We start from the raw sequence: 27,552 nt of genomic DNA, 5'->3' as shown, positions 1-27,552 counted from the left end.
AATCTTTCTCGCGTAATTTATTTTCAACATAACACACTAATACCATAAATAACTATTACATTTGTAAATAAGCAAATATCATTTACAGTGATTCAATTTTAAAAAAAAATCTGTTGAATAAAAAATTGATTAAATCGTTGAATAATTTACTAGTAATAGGACGGAATTTAATAAAATATTGTAAAAATCATCTGATTTAAACACTTACACAAAACAATCAGAAGGGTTTTATAAAAGTACGTTTTTGTTGAAGAATTTTATTATTTTTTGTTACAAACTTGTTGCCTTAGTTTAAAAATATCAGTAAAATTTGATTCGCTTATCCGGGATGCATATCAAAATTTGCAAGGCGGGATTGAATCACCATTTAATATATGTATATTTAGGTAGGTTGCAAACCCATTGCACTATCCTAATAAAGTACAAATAAAATACATTCTGCTGTAACCAGCATTTAAATTATTATAACATATATGATGCCAAAAAAAATACACGTTAGCTAGATAAAAAATAATCAATTTGTAATGATGAATTATATGTCGCACTTACGGTTAATAAAAGTTACAAAAACAATATGATCAGATGATATTTAACATATACTCTAGTCTAAATACCTAGCTAACCCAAATGAAATAAATAGTAATATATTAAGCTAAAAAATTTAAGTAACGGTATGTGCGATACACTCGAATGAAGTAATTCAAAGAAAAACGCCTGACAAAACATGTTGTGGGTTTAATTCATTCTAAAACTTGATACAACTGTTGACTATCTGAATCTATTCATTGTGGTTCAATGAATGGATTTTTGACTGTACCTATATCAAAATCATAATCATTTTCCATCCCAACATAGCAGATCTGTAACACTTGAACTATCTATATTGAAAACTATCCTGCATTCAGAATAATCGTAAAACACGTAACTGCAAGACTTGCACAACTTTTCACCTAAAAAAAAAGAAAGCGCAAAACATCTTGCAATATGAAGTGCCCATTAATAAATTATTTATTAAATTTCCTGAGAATGTACTGGGTTTCACTTCAAGATGCCATTTTGCCAAACTAAGAATCCGTATTTTGCTGAACTGGACAGGTAACTTAAATGCATTCAATTTTAAAGCAAAATAAAACTTGGATGCAGGAATTTCTTTGCTATTTCACTCAATCTTCCAACAATACCCCTGCAGAAAATAACTATGTAAATACTAAATTAAAAATCGTATATAGATTATATAAATTACACGGTAACAATAAATAATGCTAGCTGAATTGGAGATGATTTATTAGGTTGACTAACAATTTGATGATATCTAATAAATGCTTATTAGTGTTATTTGTTATTATGGTATTAAATATCAGTCGTTTACTATTTTAAAATTAAGGCTGGTTTGCACCAGAAACAAACGAAACTCAGATTAACAAAATTACGTTTACGTTAAACGCAGTTCTTAAACTCGGTTAGCCACGCGTTTTTTTCCACGAGCGCTTTCTTAAACGGAACTTTGTCGTCAGATTGCGAACACTGGCATCGTTGTAAAGGTGACTTCTCATCAGTGTTGCCAAACGTATTTTTTTTTCGGGGTAGATGTATTGAATACTTAGGGGCAGCTCAGACATTCATGTTTGATTCACGTCACATTCAACAATGACGATCAGGCTTCTAACCAGACCAGGATGAACTCCTACTCCTGCTGAGTTCACACCGTTTCGGTTTGTTATTATTGGCAATGTTGCCGAGCCAAAATATTTAATGTAGAATAATCAGTCAAAAAACGGTAGATGAAAACAAATTCATTCATTTTACATTAATATACAGGGTGTCTTTTAATAGTTGTCAAAAATTCTAATCATTGATTCTTGCTATAAATAATATAAAAACCGTAGTTCAAAAATACAGATTTTTCATTTTTTCACGTGGTTTTAAAGGATAATTTAGCTAAACAGTCACGTGATCATTGTCAAAATCATCAAATCTCAAAAACACTCTTTATATTGAATACTAAAAGAAAACGTTTCTAAACCCTGATTTGTGCAACTTTAGGGCATAGTTTGACAGTTTTGACGTTAGTGACAGTTGTCACGTGATCATAGAACACTATTTAGCTAGACGGTCACGTGACAATTGTCAAAATAACTGTCATAAATCTCAAAAACACGTTTTATATGAAATACTGCAAGAAAACGTTTCTAAACCCTGATTTTTGCAACTTTAGAGCATGGTTTGACGGTTTTGACGTTAGTAACAGTTGTCACGTGATTGTAGAACAATATTTAGCTAGACGGTCACGTGACAATTGTCATAAATCTCAAAAACACGTTTTATATCAAATACTACAAGAAAACGTTTCTAAACCCTGATTTTTGCAACTTTAGAGCATGGTTTGACAGTTTTGACGTTATTGACAGTAATCACGTGATTTCAGAAGACTATTTAGCTAGACTATGAAGTGACAATTGTCAAAATAACTGTTAAATCTCAGAAAATCGTCTTGTTTTCCCACAAAGGAATACTTACTAAACAACGACAAAATCAAATTGTCGTAGCCTCACGAGACCAATTTGTAAACGGCGTTTAACGTTAATATTTTAACTCCAGTTAACGTACAAATTAAGGTTTTGGTGAAATCCATTTCAAGCATTAACTGAGTTTAGGAAACAAGCTTAACGGCAGTTAAAAATTTATAAACGACCGTGGTGAAAACCGGCCTTTTTATTGTTTTATAATATGTTCATATCATAAGCAAAGCTGGCAACTTCAAGTTTCTTTCATAATGATAATTAATTGGTATTATTCTTACATTTTTTATTGCCATCTGAGAAAAATTCCCATAACTAAACTGCGTGCCACGTCAAACGGGACAGTGATTTTTTTGGGTCATTTTTAAAGCCTTGCCATTTCGAAACGAATCAACATATTTGAATGCGGTTTGAACTGTCATTGGGCTTGATTTATCGGGCTTTTTGCTGATGTAAAACACTTTTGCTTTAATGCACTAGAACTGCCTAATACAGGGTGTGAAAGTCGCGTGCATAATAGTGAAATTTTCAAGTAGTCCCCTATTGGGTCATCAACTATAGTCCAATTTTGAGTTCAAATCATTAATATTGTAAAGTTTTGTAAAAATTTTTATTAAGTGATAATTTTAAACTTTACGCCGCTAGTTTCTTTTTATAAAAAGCTGATTAAATACTAAATTGAGCTTGACACACCCCTGTGTGTGACGTATGTATGGGACAATTCAATATGCTAACATAGGCGGAATTCTACATTCATAAGCACATGCATTTCATATGAAGGAAGTCCGAGAGAGAAAGAGAGAACTGTCGCCACTGTCAGTCTCTTCTGCCGACTTGTCAACTGTCAGTTTTCAGTGCTTTCATTGTCGACTGGCTAATATCCGACGTACGTTCATATACTCTATTTCGCTCGAGGATCGCTAAGTTGAAAAGAAATAGCAAACACCGTTTTACGTCAAAAACTAGTTCCCATACATATACAATATATATAGGGTGAAACAACCAAATACAATTTTTATTGTCATTTTTCTTAGGTTTAAATGCTTCTAAAACCGAAAACATTACGTGTTAAATATTTTTTAACGTTCCGTGTCTCAAGAAATGATGATTTATCCGAAAAAGACGACATTACAATGCTCAAGCTCAAGCACAAATTAAGTTATGACAGCAGCTTTTTATGTGTCATTTTAGTTGGGTGTTGTCAGCTGTGGCGCTTTGTTCTGTTGCTGGGCGATACTATTTTAGAGATTGACGCGTGGCGCCACCTTATTTAAGTGGGCTACAAACTGGCGATTTCCTACGAGGCTTACGAAATAGTTCACAAACAACTGCACATTTGTTCACTGTTTTAGTCCTTCTTTCTTTAATTAGTAGAATCAACTAAATAGAGAGAGAACTGATCTAAAGTACACCTTGAAATGGCTGTCAAAATCAAATGTAGTCCGAAAATTTAGTAAAAGTTGGTGCATGGAACCGTGGGCCAAAGCTATGTAGAGCTTTACTTGTTTTCTTGTTATCTTTAACCATTACTAGCTAAATTTTTGTTTTGACTGTGACAGATTATAGTAGAAATATAGTAGTTATAGTCAAAACTAAATTTTACAGCCACCTAAATATCGAGCACGGGTGCATTAAGTATTATTTTAAAATAAATTAATTAAGTATTAAGTAAAATATTATTTTATTTACTTGGCTTGTTGATGCCACAGAAATGAAGAGTTCGTTTCAAGATGCATATTGCAACATATGCAAATTGTTCCTTGGAGCGCATAAAAGTGACCTAATAAGGCACTCTTCTACAACCGCCCACAAGAAAAATATATCCACGGTTTCCATTCCAAAGGGCCAATCCAAATTAACTGACAATACTAATAGAATTGTAATAATTTCCAATAAACAAAAGAATAATGAACTACTTCTGGCAGTCCATGTAGGAATTCATAGTTCTGTTAAAACAATAGATCATTTTGAGCAACATTATTACAAAAATATCTGACCAAAAAGTAAACCTACAACTGCATCGTCTAAATTGTTCATTGTTATTAAGAAAAGTTGTGGCACCTTATATTAGGGATGATGTAATTAAAGACTTCTCCAATGACAATGCAGCTTCCCATGCATCAAAAGTATTACCAAGTAATTTGGATTTTCTTTGGCCGCATTCGTTTTCACGCTCCATGGAGGGAACAGAGCGTTTTTGACGTCACAATGACGTAATATAATGATTTTGCCAAATTACGTCATTGTGACGTCAAAACCGCTCTGCTCGCTCCATATAGAGCTTGAAAACAAATGCGGCTTTTGTAAAGAAATATATTCATTTTTTTTTTCATAGCTCCCTGCGACAAAAAGATTATTTAGTATATTGAATGCCCTTTCATAAGTTTGTTCAGATGTGCCCTACAAGGTGGTTGGCACCATACAACGCTGTAAATACTATTTTAAAGCGTTATCAGGAGCTAAAAACTCATTTTAAATATGTTGTGCAGAAAGAAAAATGTTATACAAGTAGACTGATTAACGAAATGTTGGAGGATGAGAGTAATCTTTATATTTTCTTATAATAAGACCGGTTTTGTATGAAGTTAATAGTTTAAATCTGAACTTTCAAGCGAATGATGTAGATATTGGAACAGCTTTTGATGAAATTCGTAATTTTTTTTAGCAAAAAAAATATTTAAGCCTCAATTTCTAGAAGACTTTAAAGAGCTACAACATCACATTGAAAATGAATTGGCGTTTTTAAATTAAAAGATATGGATTTTGGAGTGCATTATCACAGAGCAATTGGACGAAGTGAACTTAACAGCGTCCCAAATAAATGTAGTTGAATAGATTTATAATAACAGTGTTCAATCTTGAATTAAGCCATATTAGCAGGTTTTTATCTATCATTTAAATGCGTTGTATGTTCAACATTACCTGTTACATAATTACAGTAGTTTTCAGGACAAGCCCCATGACTGGTAAGACCTTACAGGGTGTCCAGCGACAGTAGGTTAAACTTGTTTGCACAAGTTGTTATTCCACTTTAATTGTCTCTAAACACCCAGTATGGTCCTATCCGTCAAGGGAGTTGCATTTTTGTCGCATTTTTTGGATAAATCGATATTTCTTGAGTCACAGGAATTGGGGAACGGCCAAATACGTCCCAAGATATTGACCTAAGCAACACTTCCTTATCTTAAAATAAACCCAAAAAAAAAAAAATTGATTAATTGGAGACTACTAGAAAATTTAACTTTTTTGCACGCGCTTCTTTTCCACCCTGTATAGTACAGTGGCAGTGTATTTAAGTCAGAGTTTTTCCATCAACCAAGAGCCAATAAATTAAGCCTAATGATAGTCCAACCCGCATCAAAATCTGTCGTTTCGTTTAAAAATGGCAAGGTTTAAAAATTGACCCAAAAAAATCGCTATTCCGGTTGAGGTGGAGCGCAGTTTATATGTATATACTAAAGCATTTCTGAGTTCCAACTGAGCTAAAACAAAACACAAACCGCGGTTAACCACACCATATCCAATTCAGCACAGCTCATAAACAATAATGATAATATAAAGCAATTGAACTAAATTTGATCGAGTACTATACGTGCGATATGCCGCCGCCGCCGCCCCCACTACTCACCTCCATCATTTCGGCACAATTTTGATTAGGATTGGGATAATTCGATCGCCTCACGATCGGAATTCCATACTGAGTTCTAAGATTGCTTGGCCCACCTAGTAGAGGGCCTGTCGGCTCTGTCGAGGTTTCACCTGAGAATATATATGGGTTGAATATGTATAATATACGCAAATTACATCTTACTTTCTTGGGGTTTAAAATTATGAAATTCAAACTGCCAACATATCTTTCTTTCAGAAAATTACCTTTAGGACCGATATACAGGGTAATTCAAGTTCAACTATTGGGATCTCGGAAACTATAAGAGATACGAGAAATTTCTAACCTTATTTGAAGAGATATTCCAAAACTAAAAGCATCTTTTCATTGCCACTAATTCCCAGCTAGTCGATGATGGATACAAATTTGCCACACAACGTTTCGTTTTTTTGGCAGTCATTGCCAAAGTCAAAAATTGTTTAACGATTGCTAATTAGGCAATCCAATGAAATGTCAGAAACAGCTGATTTAAACTTTTGGAAGGGCAAACACGGCCATTAAAACACACTTTCTTATGAATTTGGCAGGCATTTTATAAAATATCAACTGAAAGTCTTTAGAAAATTGCAAAATTTAAGCTAAAACTCTATGTATTCACCAGAAAATGTGTTTTAATGGCCGTGTTTGCCCTTCCAAAAGTTTAAATCAGCTGTTTCTGACATTCCAGTGCCTAATTGCTATTGATTGTCAAAATGATCATAGTTTTAGGTTATAACTTGGCAAGGCAGGGGCTACAACAAATTATACAGGGTGGGGCAGAATGAAAGGGCGTTTTTGAAATGAAAATATCTCCGCTGTTTTTTAACTTAATTAGTTATTTATGTATTAAGCGCGCAAACCATGACTTTTATGCTCTGAGAATAAAGTTTGCGGCGCGACACAAAGTGGGATAAAGTATACTCCTTAGTAAAGGGTAACTTTTCGTTGAGATTTGGAAGCGAAAAATGCATCATTATTGAATGTTTGTAGAAAAAGCCAATTTTGACATTTTTTATAGGCTTTAAGACACTTCAGTTTTAATAATTCGAGCAGTTCTTAAAAATCTAGATTGTTTTACCTGCTGAGTTTTTATGCTCTTCAGGATCTTCAGAAAATGTTTGACTTATCAGGCCTGAAAGCCCAGTTGGTACACTGAATAGTTTTAAAAATGTCATTTCAAGCTTATTCACTATTAAATTAACTTCTACACTAGTCGGTGCAAAAAATTAGGGCATTTCTAAAAAAAGACTAATTTTAGTGCTTTAAGACTGAAAAAGCAGTTTAAAAATAATTATAATAGTTAAAGTTAAATTTCAGACACCTCAGTGATGAAAGTAATAAATTTTGGCACTAAATGCTACGATATTACTTTTGAACACTAATTTGAACTGTTTCCGGTGTTTAATTGCATTCTAGACTTGTTTTAATCCAGAAAATTGAATTGTACAGGGTGCTGCATTTTCGATGGTTTTACGGGGTACAGAGAAAACGGTAATAGATAGAAAAAAAGTACCATACGTGTTCTGATCTCTTTTTCTGAGCTGAGATGACTGGCGAAAAGTGGGCGGCGCAAACTTCTTTTGTTTCAAAGATACGGGGGGCTTTTGAAAATTGGTCATTTTGGAACCTCCTCTGTATTTCATTTGCTATTAAAGTGATCAAAAAAGGAAAAACGGTTTCCGGTAGAAGTTTTGACGTAGAATCCAATGGCGTAGGCAGTTTTTTTCTATTACGTTTAGTTTCTGACATATGACATATGTAAGTTATATTTTTTTAAATGGAACACCCTATATATTTTTACGTCATTTAATTCTGCTGGTTTTTACTTTTTCACCGGTGTATTAAAACATATAAGTTTGTAAACGTTAATCTTGGTAATTAGAAAAAAAGCGTTTCCTTAACAAAAAAGTGCTAAATAATATGTATAAAAATACCCACAGTTAAAACAAAATTTGGCTATGTTCATATTAACATGTCGTTTATAAACAGTTTTTTCAACTTCCACCTTAAAAATAATCGAAAATAGAAATGACCACTTTTCTTATTAAAGTGACGGTAGAACTGTTTGTAACTTAGATTTTTAATAAGATGTATTAAAAATATTTAATTTTCTGATGTGTTAGTTTATATGATTTCCGATTTTGTTTGGTATTTTAGATATTGGCCTTTTTTTAGCTTAGCAAAGGTCTTTTTTTAAAATAACAGGATTAACCTCTACAAACTTATATGTTGTAATACACCGTTGAAAAGGCAAAAATCAACAGAATTAAATGACGTAAAAATATATAGGATGTTCCATTTAAAAAAATGTAACTTACTGTCATATGTCAGAAACTGAACGTAATAGAAAAAAACTGACTACACCATTGGATTCTGCGTCAAAACTTCTACCGGAAACCGTTTTTCCTTTTTTGATCACTTTAATAGCAAATGAAATACAGAGGAGGTTCCAAAATGACCAATTTTCAAAAGCCCCCCGTATCTTTGAAACAAAAGAAGTTTGCGCCGCCCACTTTTCGCCAGTCATCTCAGCTCAGAAAAAGAGATCAGAACACGTATGGTACTTTTTTTCTATCTATTACCGTTTTCTCTGTACCCCGTAAAACCATCGAAAATGCAGCACCCTGTACACTAATTAAAGACCTGAAATAGACTTTTGGACTCTTTAGTCTTAGTAAATTAGTCATTTCTAGTCGTAAAAGTGAACTTACTAGTAAAAAATGAGTTTTATGGGCAACAACCTTTGTCTTGATTTCCAGACTGTTTTTAGTGCTTCAAATCCAGTTTCAGACACTCAACAATGGATTGCACTATTAAAAAAACGAATTTTAAAACTATTTCAAGTAGTAAATAACAAGTTTTAGACTAATTTGGACTCTCACAAGTCTTGAATGATCAGTTTTACACAGTTCCTAGTCTAAAAAATTGAACGCCAGTAAAAAGTAGTCCAAAAATCCTGTTTTTTTTAGTATCTTCAGTGTCAAAAATTAACTCGTAAACCTCACAGATGACTGAACCATTTTAAAGTAAAAAATACAGTAATAATTTTCACAAAAAATTTCATCCACATCACATAACGACAATCCAAATTTGATCAAAATTAGTCCAACGGTCTGACAGTTATAGCAAAAGAACCATTTTTTAAACTGAAATTTGAAGGTCTGTGTCTTCCTTAGAAAGCGTTCATCAGGACAATAACATAATGAATGTCAACTTATTTTTGATGGACTCTCGAATGATGAATTATTGACACTTAAAACTGGACCACCCTGTATATCATGTTTAAACTTAAAAGGGAATTATATGATATAAGGGTAATTAGTGAAGAATTTAAACATTTTGGGAATTAGTGTACACGTTTCTTTCTGCAGTTTACCCCACTGTATGTAAAATAATTGAAATGTATCAAATACTTACACAATTATTTGTTATTTATATTTTGTCGGGGGTAATATCCCTAGTGCATTTAATTTTTCCGGAAAAATTCGGAAAAACGAGTTTCTAAGTAATTTGTTTTAACAAATAGCATGAGCGAGAGATTTAAAACAAATTACTTAAAAACCAGTATTCCAATTTTTCCACAGGAAAAATTAGATGCAGGAGGGATATTTGGTAAGATTATTTCCTGAGTTAAATAAACATTTTATTTTAATTAAAACAATAAGAACAATAACTTTCAAGCTAGAAAGGGTAACACTATTCTTTATGTTGCTGTGAGGAGTGTGCAATTTTTTCGGTTTTTTTCCGGAAAAACTGCTGACAGCTAAGTTGACAGTTGTTAAGTGATTTTTCCACTTAAAATTTACATTTGTTATACTAATTCTTGATAGCGATTGGTCAAAATTGATAGGAAGGAAATAATCAACATAAAACTTACCAGCAGGTCCTTCAAATGTTGTATCTAGATAACCTGACATGCCATGGAAGTTGTGTGATGTACAGGGCATATTAAAACCTAAAGGGTGGCGATAGGAAGAACCTAATTTACGAGGAGAACGCGATTTCGAAACGGCTGGTTTGTACATTTCTTCTAGTATCGACGGTGCTACGTAAGTAAAACCCTGGAAAAATCAATTATTCATTACTAGAGCAGATCAAATAATAAACCTAAAAACATACCTCAAATATCATGTTAACGCTTTCGCTTAAAAACGAATCTACGGGAGAGTCTACGGGGGTTTGCTTGGTGAACTTGGGGTCGAACTGAGAGACGTCGTCTGCGCTAGACTGAATTTCAGGTTAAAATCCTTCAAAAAGATAACATAGATTTAAGATTACCACACAAGGCTTGTAAGGAGGTTCTATCCGTTTTTTCATCACATCGTCCCAGTTGATATGCTTGAAGAACGGATGTTTTTTGATTGCCTTGGCGTCGTCTGGGGGAGCACCAAGTCTGTCTTGGGGTTTCTTCTTAAGCAATCGGCGTAGAATGTCTTTCATGTCACTCGTCATATATTGAGGAAAGGACAGTTTACCGCGTAGTATTAATTCGATAGTCGCTTTGCGGCTACCGCCATGGAATGGAGGCTGAAAATACATAACAAGTTTCATTTACATAAACAATGAATAAATCCTAAAAAAAGGTTACAAACGATCTTAGGTACTCTCCATCCTAGCCGAAGTGGCAGTGACGCAATAATTGGTGACGTCAGATTGAAGTTCACTCATGTCTTATCATTTTATTGATATTTCGCGGTTGTCAGCTTGAGCGTTCCAGATTCCCAGTGATTCAATAGTATATTTCAATAGGAGTACAAAAATAAAGGTTTTTTCGTGCGCGTATGACCAATTGTATGTATGAACTTATGCAAGCACGGAAAAACCTTTATTTTTGGACGAATTATGAACGATATTTTTCATTATACTTCTTTGAAAACGAAGGCATTAAAACCATAGGGTTACTCTAGACAAAAGTTGTGTTTGCATATGGCGGCGGTAAATTTCCGGTTCCCTTGTTATCAAACCAATATTTTCTTTTATAATAATAATTATGTAAATTGATTTTGTATAAGACATAAATTACCAGCCCTCTATACATTTCCACTTTGCTTTCGAGTTTTTAGGGTTACCTTGACAGCTCAATCACATTCATTCAACTGCGCGGTAGACAAATGCGCCCCCGAAAGTCGTGTACTAATATGGCGACTTCCGACACAAATACAACAATAAGCAACAACAATAGAACATAAGTATTTTACACTGAACAAACTTACCGCTCCCGTAGTCATATCATAAAGAAGGGCTCCTAGAGACCACCAATCAGCTGCTTTCCCATGACCTTGCCGCAATATAATTTCCGGAGCCCTGAATATAAATACACCTTTAACTTTCTGTCTAACTCTTAACGACACAATCTTACATGTATTCAATAGTGCCACAAAATGTTAGAGTTCTAGTATTATCTTGAATATGCTCTTTGGAAAGCCCAAAATCAGTCAGTTTTACATGACCTTCGTGGTCAAGCAATATATTTTCAGGCTTTAAATCTCGATATATAATTCCTAAGCTATGTAAGTGTTCCAATGCCAAGATGATCTCAGCCAAATAAAAGCTGTATATTTGAGGAAAATTAGTTTTGATGGCATTTTCAAATCAGTTTTACTTACGCAGAACAGTCTTCCATAAAAATGCCTTCATTTTCTAAATGCGTGAATAACTCACCACCATTCAGGTACTCTAGTACTAGATATAACTTTCCACCAGTTTGAAAGGCATAATTCAATTCCACTATAAAAGGATGCATAACACTTTCCAAAATGTTTCTTTCAGCTTTCGTATGTGACACATCCTTTTGATTCCTAACTATTGATGCCTTTCTAAGGACTTTCATTGCGAAAATTTTTCCGCAGTCGGCTCCAGTCCTTTTACGACATTGAAACACTTTGCCATAACCACCTTTGCCTAGTACTTTGAGCAGATCGAAATCCTTGGGAGACATTCGTTCCTGCGTGGGGTTGACGCTGGCCTCGTTTATTTCTAAGGTATCAAATTCTCCATCTGTTAAGCTAGGAAAAGGTAAAAGAAAAGTTAGTAACTAAAAAAGAGAAATTTGTGTGATGTTATTCATTTATTTCACAGTTCACTTTATTTCTATTGTATAGAGAGTTTGGTTGTCAAGTAGTCAGTAAGATCATTTTCGACATTGTACAAAAGTTTAACCACATGTATACAAAAGACAAGTAGGAAAAACAAAACAAATTTAATATCGTAGAAACAGTAAATTTTTGCTCTAAGAAACTTGCAGTAGACAATACAAGGTTATTGAAACTCAAACTCAAAGTCTCTCTTTTGTTTGATACTTCGAATTTTAATAACCCTGTATTGTAGACAAATTTAATTTAAATCACTATTGTCTTGTCACTTTGCTGTAATCTACTAAGGATGATAGATACCAATTTACCCAACTGTGAAATACATCCGAATATCGATCGAAATGTACATTCAATGTTTCTGGCACCAGTAACTGACTTGAACATGTTTGAGTTATCAAAACAATTAAAGAATAGTAGTGGTATAACAAATCAGCACAGACAGCAATTTTTCAGTTCACAAAATGTATTTTAAAACAATTGGAAAATAAAAAGAAGTAGTAGTAGTCTTCACACAGTGGAGTTGTAGTGTAAGTACAAGCAAAAAACACAATCTCCACAAAATCACACAAAAATTTTGTGGAGGTGTGTTTGTTGTACTTAATTGGAACATAATAAGTTGTTTGCTTGTACTTAATTGGAACATAACAACTTAGGTTGGGTTTCTGCTTAGATTTGTCAAAAGCTAATAACTGGGTAAAAAAGTTGTCGCTATGGTGTCAGGGGCAATGCATTGGATCTGTTTAAATCCTCTCAGCATAGTATTCTGAGAAAGTGGCAGTAAAAGTGAGGATGTAAAAAATGTAATTTAGAGAAAGTTGTAGGGTTTAAACACTAAGTGTTGATCTATTTCCTTAAAATTAGTCATGGTATTCCTGAGATACAGAGTAATTTATAAACATAATATATGTTTTTTTTTGAAAACACCCTGCAATTCCTTTTGTAGAACCAAAATTTGAAAGACCCTTAAACATGTACTGAAATAACAACCAAACCTATTATATGACAAAAAAAAATGTTCAAAAATGATCTCAACTATCAAATGCACTCGGTAAAAAATCAAGAAATTTGCAGCACCCTGTTACGCTGTATATTGGTGAAGAAATCACTGTAAGTCAAAATGAATCCCTGGCTCTAATACTACAAAAAAATGGTCGTCTAAAACCTTTTTTATTCATTAAATTCGTCTGAGACATTTTGGAGAGACAGGCTGTTAAAAATGGCTAATCTGATCTGATTACATCAGAATTTAGCTTGTTACTGGAATTATCTGTACTGTCATGCATGTAGCAAAAACACCAAAACTGTCATTCCTAATAGAACTATTTCTAGATGTAACCTAAAAGACTTAAATATTAACTTAGAAGATTTTCTAATTTTTTACAGAAACTATTAAAAAAGAATTATTTTATTAATGTTGTATTAGAACTATTAGAAGTGGTGGTTACTGTATTTTATCAAAGATGATTTGGCAACTTAATTACTATTATAAATGACATTAACAATATTAGAGTCCAACAAAAATATCTAAAGTACATAATAGATAATTTAATCAGTATTAGTGGACAAAGGAAGTGTCTCATGAACTATCACATAAATCCACCTTTGTTTGAATATACACACTTAAAATAAATCACTTCGATGGGGGGAAAACAGAAAGTGATGTATTGTAAGCTAAAATCTATTAAATGTCTTACACATTGCTTTTAGAATTATTACAAAAATTTACAGATATATGTTCTTGCCACCCTGGAGTCCATATGGGCAGTATTTGTGTATATCACAGCACTTTTTGTAGTTGGTCAAGAAAAAGCAGTAAGCTGAAAGGTGCTTTTTTTGACCAACAACAAACTACCCACTGTGCTGATATTGCTGCATATGTAGATTGTGACATTTTGCTTCAATTTGTTACATTGTAATTTAGTCTAAGTAGACCTAAAAGATGTAAGTGCATTTGCCCATAAGTGAGTTTGTTAGTTAGCACTAAAATTGTAGCAACTAAGTAGAGCAACTAAAAAATTGTGCTCATGTTGATCAGAAAGTAAGAGTGTGGGTATCAGATGATGTTATAACTGGTTTTAGTGAATTGGATCAAAATCAAATAGAAGAAATTTCTGATCAGGAGGAGGAGAATGCAGTGTCAACAGATACATCAAGGACTGAGAATGCGGCAAGTTTTTGAAGAAGAAAGATCTAGAAGAATAACAAAATGGTAAGTATAAAGCAAGACTGGTTATCAGAGGTTTTGAGCAGGAGTATGGCATTGATTATCAGGAAACATTTAGTCCTGTGGTAAATAGTAGCTGTTTAAGAACTTTTCTTAATCATTTATTATTTAACCTTATATTAAAACAGCTTTTCTTTATGGAAATCTAAATGAATAAATTCATATGGAGGGGCCTGAAGGTTACACACAACAAGGAAAAGTTTGTGTATTGAAGAAATCACTTTACAGCCTGAAGCAAGCACCTTACACATGGAATAGGTAAGCATTTTACTGATTTCTTAAAAACCAAAGGATTACAACCATTGAAATCTGAAAGTTGACTTATGTAGAAACCACATTCAACATATTTGGCATGGAAAATTCAAAAACAATGTCAACACCTATGATGGAAAATAATTATCCAGAGTATGAAAATATTACTGAATGTGAAGAAAGTTTTCCTTACAGACAATTGGTAGGTAGTCTGTTGTATTTATCAAACAAGACAAGATCAGATATATCATATCCTATGCAGTAAATTTCTGTAGTAGATGTAAAAGTAGATATCTAAATGGAACAAAGACATATAGAATCAGCTGAGCAGAGTACTGTGACAGTGACTTTGCAGGGGACAAGGAGACCAGGAAAAGTACCACAGGTTACATTATATTTTACTGTGGAGGTCCAGTAGCATGGTCATCTCATAAACCATCTATAGTATCGCTCACAAGCACAGATGCTGAGTTTATTGCAGCAGCTGAGTATACTAAAGAGTTGTTAGACTTAAAAGCAGTTATTGAAGAACTTACTGACCGTAGTGTGAATGCAGAACTTTGAGTAAATAATCAAAGTGCAATTCAGCTGATAAAATTTGGACAATTTGGCAAAAGAAGCAAACACATTGATGTGCCTTATCATATTATTGTGGAAAAAGTTAGAGAGGGTTTCTTAAATGTGATAGGTTGCCGTTCTAACTAAGCCTTTAGGTAGATTAAAATTTGAATTGTTTAGAAATTTGATAATGACTTTGTTTTAATTACAGTTTTTTTTAAATTTGGTCATTTGATATGATGTGTTAAGCTTAGAGATATTTTAGTTAGTGAATTGTTTGTTTGAAATGTTTCACAATTAGGGGAAGGTGTTGAAGTAAATACTTTGTATAATTGTAAAAGTATATGGAAGGTGTCAGTTAGGTTTCCCTGGTTATTGTAATGTTGATTGTCAATGCAGTTGTTCATAATATGTCATTGTAGATGTTTAGTTTTTTAATAGTCAGTGGAGTAATTAAAAAGCTTCTGATTAATTACAAGTGTGTGTTGCTTAATTGGTCTTTAATCCTATATCCTTAACAAGCTTCCCAAAAAAATCCTTTTCATAAACATTTAGCTTGCCATATGGGTGCCATATTTTCCATATTCAACTAGTGTTTAGGTACCTATTTTATACAATTCTGGGAGTTTAGTTGTTATAGCCCATTTCTACCTACTAACTTTCAAATTAATGACAATAAGTTGATGAATTTATTCATAAATAACTTCACAGACCAAAAAAATAAAAATTTGATATAGTTTGAAAGAAGTTCTTCACAAAATAGAAACTGTTCTAATTTTCATCTTAGAAGCCACATAATAATTGAATAAGATACTTACTCTATAACCTCATGGGGGTTTATATTCTCATTAATGTAGCCCTGGAAATAAAAAAGTTATGTTATTGCCATGTTATACTAGTATGTATGTGACCCAAACATCTCATTAAGGATCACATGTAAAAACATAAAATTAAAGATTTCATTCATGGTGGATTTATATTCATTTAAGATTTATCAACTAAGATTTATCATTTATGATTTTTAAGTGCCTTTATACACATTTAAGAAGTAAAGAAACACATGTAAGATGTAACCAATTAGAGAACGTTTCAAACACACGTGATTACCATAGTTGACATTTGATAGGTTTGAACACATGGGCAATGGAACTAGGAGCACTAGGGCATGGAATGCCTAATGTAATTATTAAAGACATTAAATGCTTTTAGTGACTGCATGCAAATAAACCAAAGCAACTCAGTCTGAATTTCTTAGAAAGAGCTTTATTAGTTAGCAATATTATTGAGTGATAGGAATCAAGGATAAATAAAAAAGTAAGACCAATAATGAATGGTTCAACAATAGAACAAAAGTATGGAATTGCAACATGAAGGACATTAACAATTATGCCAAAGTCTTGGCTGATAACATATTGCAACAGTAAGTAGCTGATAAAACGTCTCACATAAACCAGATTATTGAGAAAAAATTAGGGAATCTAATGTTTACCTCTGTGATCTCAATCTCATTGTCCGAATCTGAAGATACTTCTACAGTCTCGACGTCGTGCAGTTCGATATCAAATACAGTTGCTGTCGCCATGATTCGACTTTTTATTAGAATTCATGCATTGAAGAAACTATGTTCAAAAACGTTTCAGTTTAAAATCTGGTAAAATGCAAAGTGTTGTTCTGGTCTGGATCTTACGAAACGAAACGACTGAACTCAACACCACACATGGAACGAAGGTTATGTTCTACTTCATTTTTGACAGTGTATTACGACATTCACCAAATGACAGAACGTCCGAATCGCCGTAGAGATGTTCTGGAGTATCGATAACTTAAACTTAAAATGCTGGTTTTATTACCCATAGAATTAAAAAAATAAGCAAAGCTTCTGTTTAGGAAACTTGTGGATCTAATAAAACAACTAAAATACAGTTACTCACATATTCTAGAATGCAGTAGAATAACAAAACATTCTAGAATTAATTTAAAACAATCGGCTCCCTCTAAAGAATTTTATGACGACATTTCAATCGAATCTTTGGACGACGCGTTGATTTGGATTAATTATAACCGCGATCATTAGACCTTTTTTTATCTTTAGAAAAGCCTGAGCTCGTTGAAACCAATCAAGAGATTCGCGCGATCTCAACTAATTAGCTATTTCATGTCTTTCAACTCAAAATTTTAAATATTAATAACAAGAATGAACGGAAATATGATCATAGCTGATCCTAACGTATCAGTCGAGTTTGAAGTATTTGGAAAAGTACAGGGTGAGTACCTACATGTTATTTTACATAACGTTTTTATTTTTTCTGCCTAATTTAAAGGTTGTTCCTTCACTAAATATTGTAAGGACAAATGCGAGGAGTTAAGTGTGGTGGGTTGGATAAAAAACACTAAAAAAGGGACAATTACGGGGAAGCTACAAGGTCCAAAATCGCGAGTGGAACAAATGTAAGCCAAAAATAAATTATCAAAAAGAATAAATTTATCTTATGCGCCATTAAACTGCACTTATTTGCTCGGCGATCTGACTTTTGAACTGCATTAGACATAGAAAAGAATGTTTCTAAATGTTTGTTCAATTTATTTTTAGCGTCTATTGGCTATCCAACACGGGTTCTCCAGGAAGCCACGTGGAAAAGTGCGAATTCAACAATTGGCAAATGTTAGCCAAACCTGATTTTACCAATTTTAGTATTAGATTTTAATTGCAAAATGTAATTATTAAAGTTGGATGTAAGTGTAATTTTAGTTTTAGTATGTGAAAAGATTATTTTATTAAAAACTTGATTTTTTGTAATAAATAATTTATTTTATCTATGTTTTATAAATAAAACTTATATTCAGAATTATATTTATTTTATAAATTATAGTACGCATTATACAAATACAAATTCATCAATAGGAAATCAATAATACACGAACTATGCCATTAAAAATATAACAAACGGTAAAAGCTTAAAGGAATGCGTAAAACTAGTGTATGGCTGTACTGCTTTAATGACATTTGATAGAGCAAGATACAAATAGACTAGAACTGCACTACTTGCCATAAGATAGGAATGTGCCGACTGCCAACCATTTTCTCTAAAGTTTATTAATAATAATTCTCTGCAACGTTGGCTGATTTCTTATGCCGCATTCGTTTTTACGCTCCTTGGAGCGAGTGTGACCTCACGATGACGAAATTTGGCAAAACTATAATTCGACAAACTATCAAATTACAAACTATAATTCGACAAACTATCATTGTGACGTCACCTTCGCTCTCCTCGCTCCACAGAGCATGAAAATGAATGCGGCCTTAGTTTTTCAGCAGACCGTCACATGTCATGGAATTGACAGAAGACATTTGTTTTTTGTTTACACTTTTTAAATTGTAACTCTAAATTAATAACTAAATAAATGCTTTTTAAGCTAAATTAAGATAAATAAATTACACTTGTAACTTTTTTGTTTTAAATGTTAGAAATTACTACATAAACTGCAGTGAAGTTTAATGTAAATAGCTAAAATGGTAGATTCAATGGAGGTTTTGGGGCCTTTGGACCATGTCTTGGCGATAGATGCTTTAAAAAGCATTTGCCGCACATGTCTGTCTTCTGGAAAACTCTCCAACATAGAGGATACAAAATTGGATGGTGTACATTTACATGATATTATGAAATTACCATTACTGCAAGTAAGAACAATAATATTAACTCATATGTTTAAACTAAACTTATCTAAGTTGTCCTTACTCAATTTATAACTAATGTTGGGGAAACGGACAAGTCATATAAGATATGTCCTTCTTCACCTCTCAGGTCCATGTACACCTGTAATTCATATTTAAGTTGCTCCATACTACCTATTTTCCATGTAGTTCAGATTGAGGGGTAAACCGCTGGGGTAATATGGTGTACAAACTTTAGGAATTAATGGGCATTACTGGAGGACATTACTATTTTGAAAACTACTAATAAAATTGTAAACATCTAAATTATATTATAAAAAAAATCATAAAATATATATGAATTCCCTTGGAAAACAATGAAAAATTTTGTAATTTTACTTTTAAAAATTTTGAAGCTCTCTAGCAGCAAAATTGTACCACTAACCCATCAATTTTATATGTCAATAGAAAGCTTATTTCATTGGCTATCCATTCGCATATAAAAGTTTATACAAAGTGTTGCAACTGAGCTAGTTATTGACCATTAAACAAAACAATGCACCAAAAAAGTCATGAAAAAATTAGTCAATTTTGACACCCTCTAGCGGCCGAACCGTCTAACCTATCAATTCAAATTGAGCCATTGCATTGGCTATCCATTGACATAGAAAACACTACTAAAAATGGTGCAAATAAACGAGTTATTCAAGATTGAACAAAAGGATGCAAAATCATAAAAAAATAGTCAACTTTTAATTAAAAAGAGTTTCTGTTATTTTTTTTTATTTTTGTTGCAGTTGGAAGCAAATGACAACTACCCGGACAAAATGTGTATAAACTGTATTGAAATTATGTACAAACTATATCACTTCCTTAACAAATGTAGAAACACTGAACAGATTTTAAAAAAAATTTTAAACAACACTGAACATCCAAAACAGGTTCAAATTCCCAAAATTCAGTTTGAAGAATTGCCAGAGGTGAAGAATGAAAGTACTGAAAGTGCAAGTGAATTAAAATCATTGTCACAGCTTGAGGATGACCTGTATGAACCCATTGATCTACAAATTAAATTGACTGAATGTGAAAACAAAGATTGTTACTCAGATGAAGAGGACTCAAAGGATAATGAGACTTTACAAAACAGTAAAAGAAAACAAGTTAAACTGAAAAGTAGGCTAAGAATGAGAAAGTTGACAAAGGCTAAATTACAGGAACAAGTAGCAGCAATGCTGCAAGGAAAGAAAAAGAGAATTTATTTTCTTAGAAAAACCGATTCAAAGCCAGACCAGAATGTTAACAAAGGTATAAATGCCTTTTTGGTTGTAAATACAGTAAAACAAGTTTAAAAATTTTTAGAAACATCATACCAGTGCATTACTTGTGACTCTTCATTTCACTCCTATGAGGAATTGAAAGAGCACAAGCAAATAACTAAACATACAAAGGCCTATAAGTATAAGTGTGAATACTGTGATAAAAAATTGGATACCTATTGTAGACTTGAAGAACATGTGAGAACTCATACCGGAGAAAAACCTAATGAATGTGTTGAGTGTGGAAAATGCTTTAATTTTAAAACAGATTTAAAGAGACACATGATTGTACATATGGAAGTAAAACCGTATATTTGCAGATATTGCAGCAAAGGTAAAAACATCAAATTTAGTTTATTCGCCTTTTTACTGAGTGTTCATATCTCAAGATTTATTAGGTTTAAAAAAAAATAACCATTTCAACTGTATTTTATACAGGGTAATTCAAATTTGACCTTCACCATTGGGATATCCGAATCTTTAAGAGATATGAGAAGGTTTAAATTGGGGCAAAGTTGCGCAGTTTAAAGCTGAACTTGAATGCCGTTTTAACATTTTTAATTTGATGAATTTTTAAGCAGGTTTTACACCAACAGTTTTAATTTAAAGAAATTGGAAACATCTATTTTATCAAATTTTATGCCTCAAATAAATTCATGAACTTAAGGGCATAAAGTGATTTGATTTTACACTTACCAAACTTTTATGACAAAGCAGTCAATGAAAATAGTTTGACCAACCAAACCAAGTGAATTTAGTGTTTAGGTGGTAATAATTACAGATTATTCCTACTTGTTTTTTTGGTATTTTTGATATTTTTATTTTGAAATTTCATAATTATCCTGAATACTATGTTTATGTATTGAATTCTGCAGCTGTCACTTTCACTTTTTGGTTTTTGTCTGTTGGCAGTTGGCATTACGCAAAACGGCAAGTTTGATCAAATTAGTTGCATGAAAATAGAACCTGTCCTATTGGGTAAAAAATTTGACATACAATTATTTGAAGGTGACATGAAACTTTTGACATAAAATTTTGTTTTACACTGATAAAATTTGTCCTTGAAGCAGCTTCTTTCTCTTCTTTTTCATTTCTTTGACATCAAAGCGCGGTGTAAAACCTGCTTTAGTAATTTCTAACCATATTTGAAGAGATATCAGAAAACCGGAATGACATTTTCATGGCCACTTTTTATATATCAGCTATACGATGACTGTTTCATATTTGCCGCCTGATATTTCGTCTTTTGACAATCATCAACTTTCGTTTTTCTTATAGGCGCCATATTGGATTTAGACTATAAAATAGTGTGTTTAATTCTGATTTCAGTGATGTATGACAACTTATGATTTGCCTCATTAATGGCCAAACAATTTAATAAAAACTAGTTTTAAACTCTGTTGGTTTTGAGTTTTTTGGATTTTTTTTCGCCATTTTTTGTTAGATACACCGAAATATTCTCCAAATGAAGGTTCAAGGCGGCCATTTGAATTAATTTTGCCATGGAGAACACGAATCTGGTGTCCGTTTTGCTGAATCTGTCGCCATTTGGTCACTGTCTTTAAAATTAGTGCATTTTTGACCAACTAATGTAAAAATACTTTTTATTCAATTATTTCGTCATTTATGAAACAAATTATAAGTTGTCATACATCAATGCAATGAGAATAAGGTGCACTATTTGGTCGTCTAAAAATCCAATCTTCTTCTTCCTCTGGAGCCGATGTCTCTGTCATCAACTCCACTTCTCTTCACATTTGTTGCGTATTCTTCTAATAATAATGCTAAGGAATACTTTTAGTGTGTGGCTCATAAGACTTATCAACCTGTTATCACTGCATTTCTTTGCACGTTGTTTTTTAGGTAATGTTATAAACACGGACTTCAGCCAGTCTTCTGGTATCTAGTACTCAAGTACTCAAAAAATCGAAATTTTTAAACCGGAATTTGGTTGAGCTTTAACTAGCTCAACTTTGCCCCAATTTAAACTTTAAACTAACAAAATTTGGATATTTTGCTGTTTAATAAAGCTCTGATAAACGACGCAATTACCATGAAACACCCATCAGTATATTTTTTGACATTTTTCAGGATTCACTAGAAAACAATACTTGGTGGACCATGAAAGAAAGCATACGGGAGAAACACTGTTATGTCCCTTTTGTGGTCGAGGTTTTCACTCATACTCCACTCTAATTTACCATGAAAAAGTCCATAAAGGTCCGGACGGAACTGTTAAAGATGTGATCAAGGATAAGCTGTTTAAATGTCACTTGTGCGATAAAACCTTACTAACGGAGCACACTCTCAAAGAGCACATTATGTTACACGGCCCTAAGAACTTTAGTTGTGAAATATGCGGAAAAACTTATATTAACAACAATCGGTTACAGGATCATATCAAGTTGACACATCAAGGTGGGAAATATTGCAAAATTACGGTCATACAGGGTGATTTTTTTGTTGCTTTTTTCACAGGCTTAAAGTTTAAATGTCATATTTGTGACAAAGAGTATAAGCATAAAACTGGACTGGATGTACATATGAGAATGCATTCTGGAGAGAATAATTATCCGTGTGAAGAATGTGGAAAGCAGTTTGCTTGTAAAAGTTCATTGTATCAACATAAACGATTGCATACAGGTAAATCCATTATACTGCAATACAGAGGGTCAAGTGTATTTACAGTTATAGTCAAAATTTTACCCATCTAAAATGACGTCAAGCAGGTGATAATACAGGCAGGCATGTCTTGAATTAGATCACAAATTTTAACCTGCAAATGCTTTGAAAAAATGACGTGGTCAGAAATACCTAAACTTGAATATCATTGATCATTGATACCCTGATCATTATAACTTTAGTTTTTTTATTAACCGGAACACGGCACTTAACAATGCAAAATATGCAGTTCTTAGGACTTTTAGTTCTAATGTGTGTAATCTCTCAGATGTCGCAACATAAATATGACGGTGGCAAGTTTATTGGAAAGGCAGTCAATATGCTCATTCCAACTCAATAGTCACTCCCAATAATGTGACGGTATTACCCTTAGACACGTTGTCCGAAGTAGAAAAAATCAACTCTTGAGTTTTAATGTGATTTAAGACTAATTTATTATTAGAAAACCAAGACTCGACTCTCGTTTGCACCTCCCCAGAACAAAACAACTGCTCCGAAAGTGTAGACATAACGGTTGTGTCGTCAGCAAACAGATATTGACTCGAAAAACCTCAGACAAGTAGAGCCAAAACCGATCTTTGCCAGTTTGTCCAACAGCAGGGTGTGGTCAACGCAATCAAATGCTTTTGAAACGCCATAAAGGGATAACTGCACTTGATCACCCCGTTCAAGCCCTTCAACAACGCCAGATATAACGGTTGCACAATTGACCTGCCAGGCAGAAACCCGAACTGCTCTGCGCAAATGAATGACACCTCAAGCAAATAATTAAGAATTAAGTCCTTTAAGATAATTTCAAATAATTTGCTAAATATAGGAATAATTGAAATTGGACGGTAATTATTTAAGTCAGACTTTTTTAAATATAGGAATTACGAGTACTTTGGCACGCTTAAACATCGTAGGAAAAACAGAGGTGTCTAGGTGTTGTATAGATGTGATAAGAGAGGTATCAAGAACCATTCAGTATTTTTGACTATCGCGCTATTAAAATTAAAAATATCTAAACACGAACGATTTTTTAACTTTGTAATGGCTTGGGATACCATTTCATATGTTATGTAAGGGAAGTAGAAAGAGTGTTTACTAACAGAAAAGTAAGCCACCCTGAATATCTTCCAAAATAATTTCTCTGTTAAAAAATGCTAAGACACGTCAACAAAGATTGCAAGGGGGACATCTTTTTACGTAGGATTTGAATTTCTGCCATCAGCCCCTTTGCCGCCATAGCCACCTCCACTAAGTTTTCAAATGGCACCATACCCTGTGTGGCACATCGTTGGAAAGGGTATTTCATAAGGAATTAATTGCACTATTTTATTTGTACATTTGCTTTGAATTGAGACCAAAAAAAAAAAAAAAATACGTTTTGTGTTTATTTTTTGTTAACTGCAGAAATAATAGCAAATAGCGGTTATCATTTAATTAATGGCTCAAAATAACCTCCGTTAAGGGCATCGGTAAAGCAAAACGTCTTATGGGAGATTCAATGCATTTTATGACAATCTTTTAACCCAAATTAAAAAAAAACTAGGCTAATTATTGCTGTTTTTTAAACGGCATATGAAAGAAGACACTTGCTAGAATGTGCGAAAGTCAATATAATTTTAATAGTACGTCAATTAAAATATTTAGAAGCATTTTAACAAAATGCTAAAATTACCATAATTTTCAAGTCACTATTTTTCCTACCTGCAAAACTTTTTTGGTGACAAAAATAACTTTCGCACATTCCCTAAACCTTTAGCTATTTAATAAAAAATAAATCACGCAAATAAGTTAAAAATTAAAGTCGTAATTTGGGTTAAAAGATAGGACTAAAAAGTTGCTCGAATTTCGGAGCGGAAATCTTGCATCTTTGTTCCATATCTCTCTAGGAGTATCGTCGCTTAAACAGTAATGTCTGCGTTAATACTGCCGTAGTTTTATCGACAGAAACAAAGAACGAACACTGTTTTTTATATATTTTTCTACACGTAGGCCAATCATCGCGATCGAAAAACGTAAAGTCTTTACCGATCCCCTTAACTTCCATACAATAATACAAGCAACTTTGGAAGAGTTCGGGAACATTTGTGAGGACTTGCTGTGTCAGTTGTCGGCATTCATGTATTATTCTCTGCCTAAGGTCTGCAATATTGGCCGGTTGTGTTGCATAGACTTTAGATTTTAAATGCCCCCATAGAAAAAAGTCCAACGGAGTGAGGTCAGGTGATCTCGCAGGCCATTCCATGGGACCACGTCTACCAATCCATCTTCCAGGAAATCGATTGATGTTGTTATAGTGTGGAGGTGCACCGTCTTGTTGGAAAATTAGTTGATTTTCAAATAAATTTTCATCATTTTCTAGTAGCTCTGTTATGGTCGGATCAACAGTGGTGTCAAGAAGCTAAAGATAAGTAGCGCCATTCAAATTACAATATATATACAATATAGGTCAATAAAAAACGGACCAACGATGTGGTCTCCTAAAATACCTGCCCAAACATTAAGTTTTTCTGGATATTGGGTATGGGTTTCCCTAAACCAATGTGGATCCATTAAAAAAAAACATACGCTCATCACTGAAGCAAATATTGTACAACAAGTTCACGTTGTTTGTCAGATTAGTAGACATAATTTCACAAAATTGTAGTCTTCTATCATAGTCATTTTCGTTTAATTCCTGAACCAATTTTACCTTGTATGGATGAAAATTGTGTTTTTTTAAATTCTCCATACACTGCTTGTCGAAACACCCCATGCATGGGAAATTTGATTTAAAGACTGATTATTATCCATTGCAACGTGTCCCAAAACAGCAACTTCAATTGGTTCATTAATAATTTGTCTTTCAGGTTGATGTTTTTTGTTTGTTTTTGTTTGAATTTTTGCATCAACTTTAAGAAATACTGATGACCAATTAATTTATCTGGATGGATTACAGTCGTTATGTTTGAAATAAAAACGTACAATTTCTATTCTTTCGGCAGTCGTGTAAACCATATTGACAATGTTCCTTCAAAACGAACTTACAAGTTGACCGACTGAGGCAAAAACATGGAATGGAAAACAGGTATTCGGTAGTGTTATCAGTAGTTTGACCAAAATAACAAAAAAATGTTTTTATTTTTTTTGGTCTCAATTCAAAGCAAATGTACAAATAAAATAGTGCAACTAATTCCTTATGAAATACCCTTTCCAACGATGTGCCACACAGGGTATGGTGCCATTTGAAAACTTAGTGGGGGTGGCTGATGGCAGAAATTCAAATCCTACGTAAAAAGATGTCCCCCTTGCAATTTTTGTTGACGTGTCTTAGAATTTTTTAACAGAGAAATTATTTTGGAAGATATTCAGGGTGGCTACTTTTCATTGAAAAACCCTGTATGTACCTACTACAACTTACCGATCATCTGGATATTCTAACTGTTCTTCAATTGTATCTAATATTAGAAGAACTGTCGGTTTAGTGAGCCTAAAACGACGGAAAATTGTCGAATTGTCCAGTTTGTTCAAATTAGTAGACCTTTCAGGCACTTTCTTTGGAAAAACGTTTTCAAAAAAATCGAATATTTCTACATCATCGTCAAACCCACCCATTATATTTCAAAAATAGTAAAATCCTAATTTTACTGTTAGTTTGAGAAATAATTTCCCAAAAACAAAAATTTCTGTCACTCTGCTGGTGCAACAGAAACAGAGCCCTGCCTAACTTTATTCTTAACCTAAGACGTAGGTATCCCTAAAACCTACTTGTGCAAACGAGCATTATTAACTTTGTATGATTTGGTTTTTTTAGATAATTAAAAACCAAAAACAGTAATAAACATTTTCCCTTTGATTCATTTCTAGGCGATACCAAGTATCAGTGTAAACAATGCCTTCACATCAGCATTAATAAACGCAATATGGAGACTCACATGCGTACCCATACCGGGGAAAAACCATTCGCTTGCCCGTATTGCGGAAAATTGTTTTCGCAAAAAGTGAACATGACAGCGCACACGAAAATTCACACGGGCGAAAAAAATCATTTGTGCAAAGTTTGCAATAAAGGCTTCTACACTGGCCGAGCTTTAAGAAAACATGCGACCGTACACGAAAAGAGTGGGGAAATTTGTTGATGGGTGCTTCATTACACTGTAATTTTTATCTAATTTAATAGTGTTGTATTATTTATTTTTTAGTCATGTAAGTAATTTTGTAAAAATAGTAAATAAGCACATTTTCTTTAATGTAATACATTGTAATAAACGTTCTGACATTTACTGGAGTTTTAGATATACCTATACCACTATACTTTACCTATAAAATTTGACTTTGACTGAAACTTCAATGGTTCACTGGTTTACACCAGGGTGTTAGTTCTCATTGTTACCTACGGTTCCCTTCTTTGGTGGCATAAAGCCTGCAAAGGACAGGTCAAAGTAAAACTGGCCAGGCTACAAAGAATGGCCTGTCTTGCAATTACAGGATATGCTCATGGATTTACCAGCGCTACATTTGGTCGTGAAAGCGGCATATCGGTTGCGAACAAACGACTATGGGACACCACAAGTGCAAGTGGGACAACATAGTGAGATATTTTTTAAACTGGAAGACAACCACATCTTTATGATAATACCGTCT

General features: G+C 33.2%; 3 protein-coding genes across 3 annotated transcripts; 2 read left to right on the top strand and 1 right to left on the bottom strand.

Annotated features, from left to right (window-relative positions):
* Positions 1–241: 241 nt before the first annotated feature.
* On the bottom strand, positions 242–17,034 carry LOC145733056 (ribosomal protein S6 kinase beta-2-like). The gene is made up of 9 exons (XM_081985682.1): positions 16,781–17,034; positions 16,110–16,150; positions 11,772–12,170; positions 11,525–11,716; positions 11,379–11,469; positions 10,444–10,692; positions 10,285–10,392; positions 10,043–10,226; positions 242–6,278 (listed from the first exon to the last, which is right to left on the bottom strand). The coding sequence occupies exons 1-9, from the start codon at positions 16,871–16,873 to the stop codon at positions 6,106–6,108; spliced, it is 1,530 nt and encodes a 509-aa protein (XP_081841808.1). The 5' UTR covers positions 16,874–17,034; the 3' UTR covers positions 242–6,105.
* Positions 17,035–17,324: 290 nt separating this feature from the next.
* Positions 17,325–18,140, top strand: LOC145733069 (acylphosphatase-2-like). The gene is made up of 3 exons (XM_081985705.1): positions 17,325–17,555; positions 17,613–17,739; positions 17,882–18,140. Exons 1-3 carry the CDS (start codon positions 17,486–17,488, stop codon positions 17,994–17,996), a joined length of 312 nt encoding a protein of 103 aa, XP_081841831.1. The 5' UTR covers positions 17,325–17,485; the 3' UTR covers positions 17,997–18,140.
* A 498-nt stretch (positions 18,141–18,638) lies between these two features.
* On the top strand, positions 18,639–27,191 carry LOC145732586 (uncharacterized). The gene is made up of 6 exons (XM_081984940.1): positions 18,639–18,970; positions 19,741–20,248; positions 20,303–20,593; positions 22,351–22,677; positions 22,738–22,902; positions 26,776–27,191. The coding sequence occupies exons 1-6, from the start codon at positions 18,803–18,805 to the stop codon at positions 27,045–27,047; spliced, it is 1,731 nt and encodes a 576-aa protein (XP_081841066.1). The 5' UTR covers positions 18,639–18,802; the 3' UTR covers positions 27,048–27,191.
* The last annotated feature ends 361 nt before the right edge of the window (positions 27,192–27,552 follow it).

Source organism: Ips typographus, linkage group LG8 (genome assembly GCF_016097725.1).
Source record: "Ips typographus isolate SLU linkage group LG8, UJ_Ityp_2.0, whole genome shotgun sequence".
NCBI lineage: Eukaryota > Metazoa > Arthropoda > Insecta > Coleoptera > Curculionidae > Ips > Ips typographus.
This window is presented reverse-complemented; position numbering and strand designations above follow the sequence as displayed.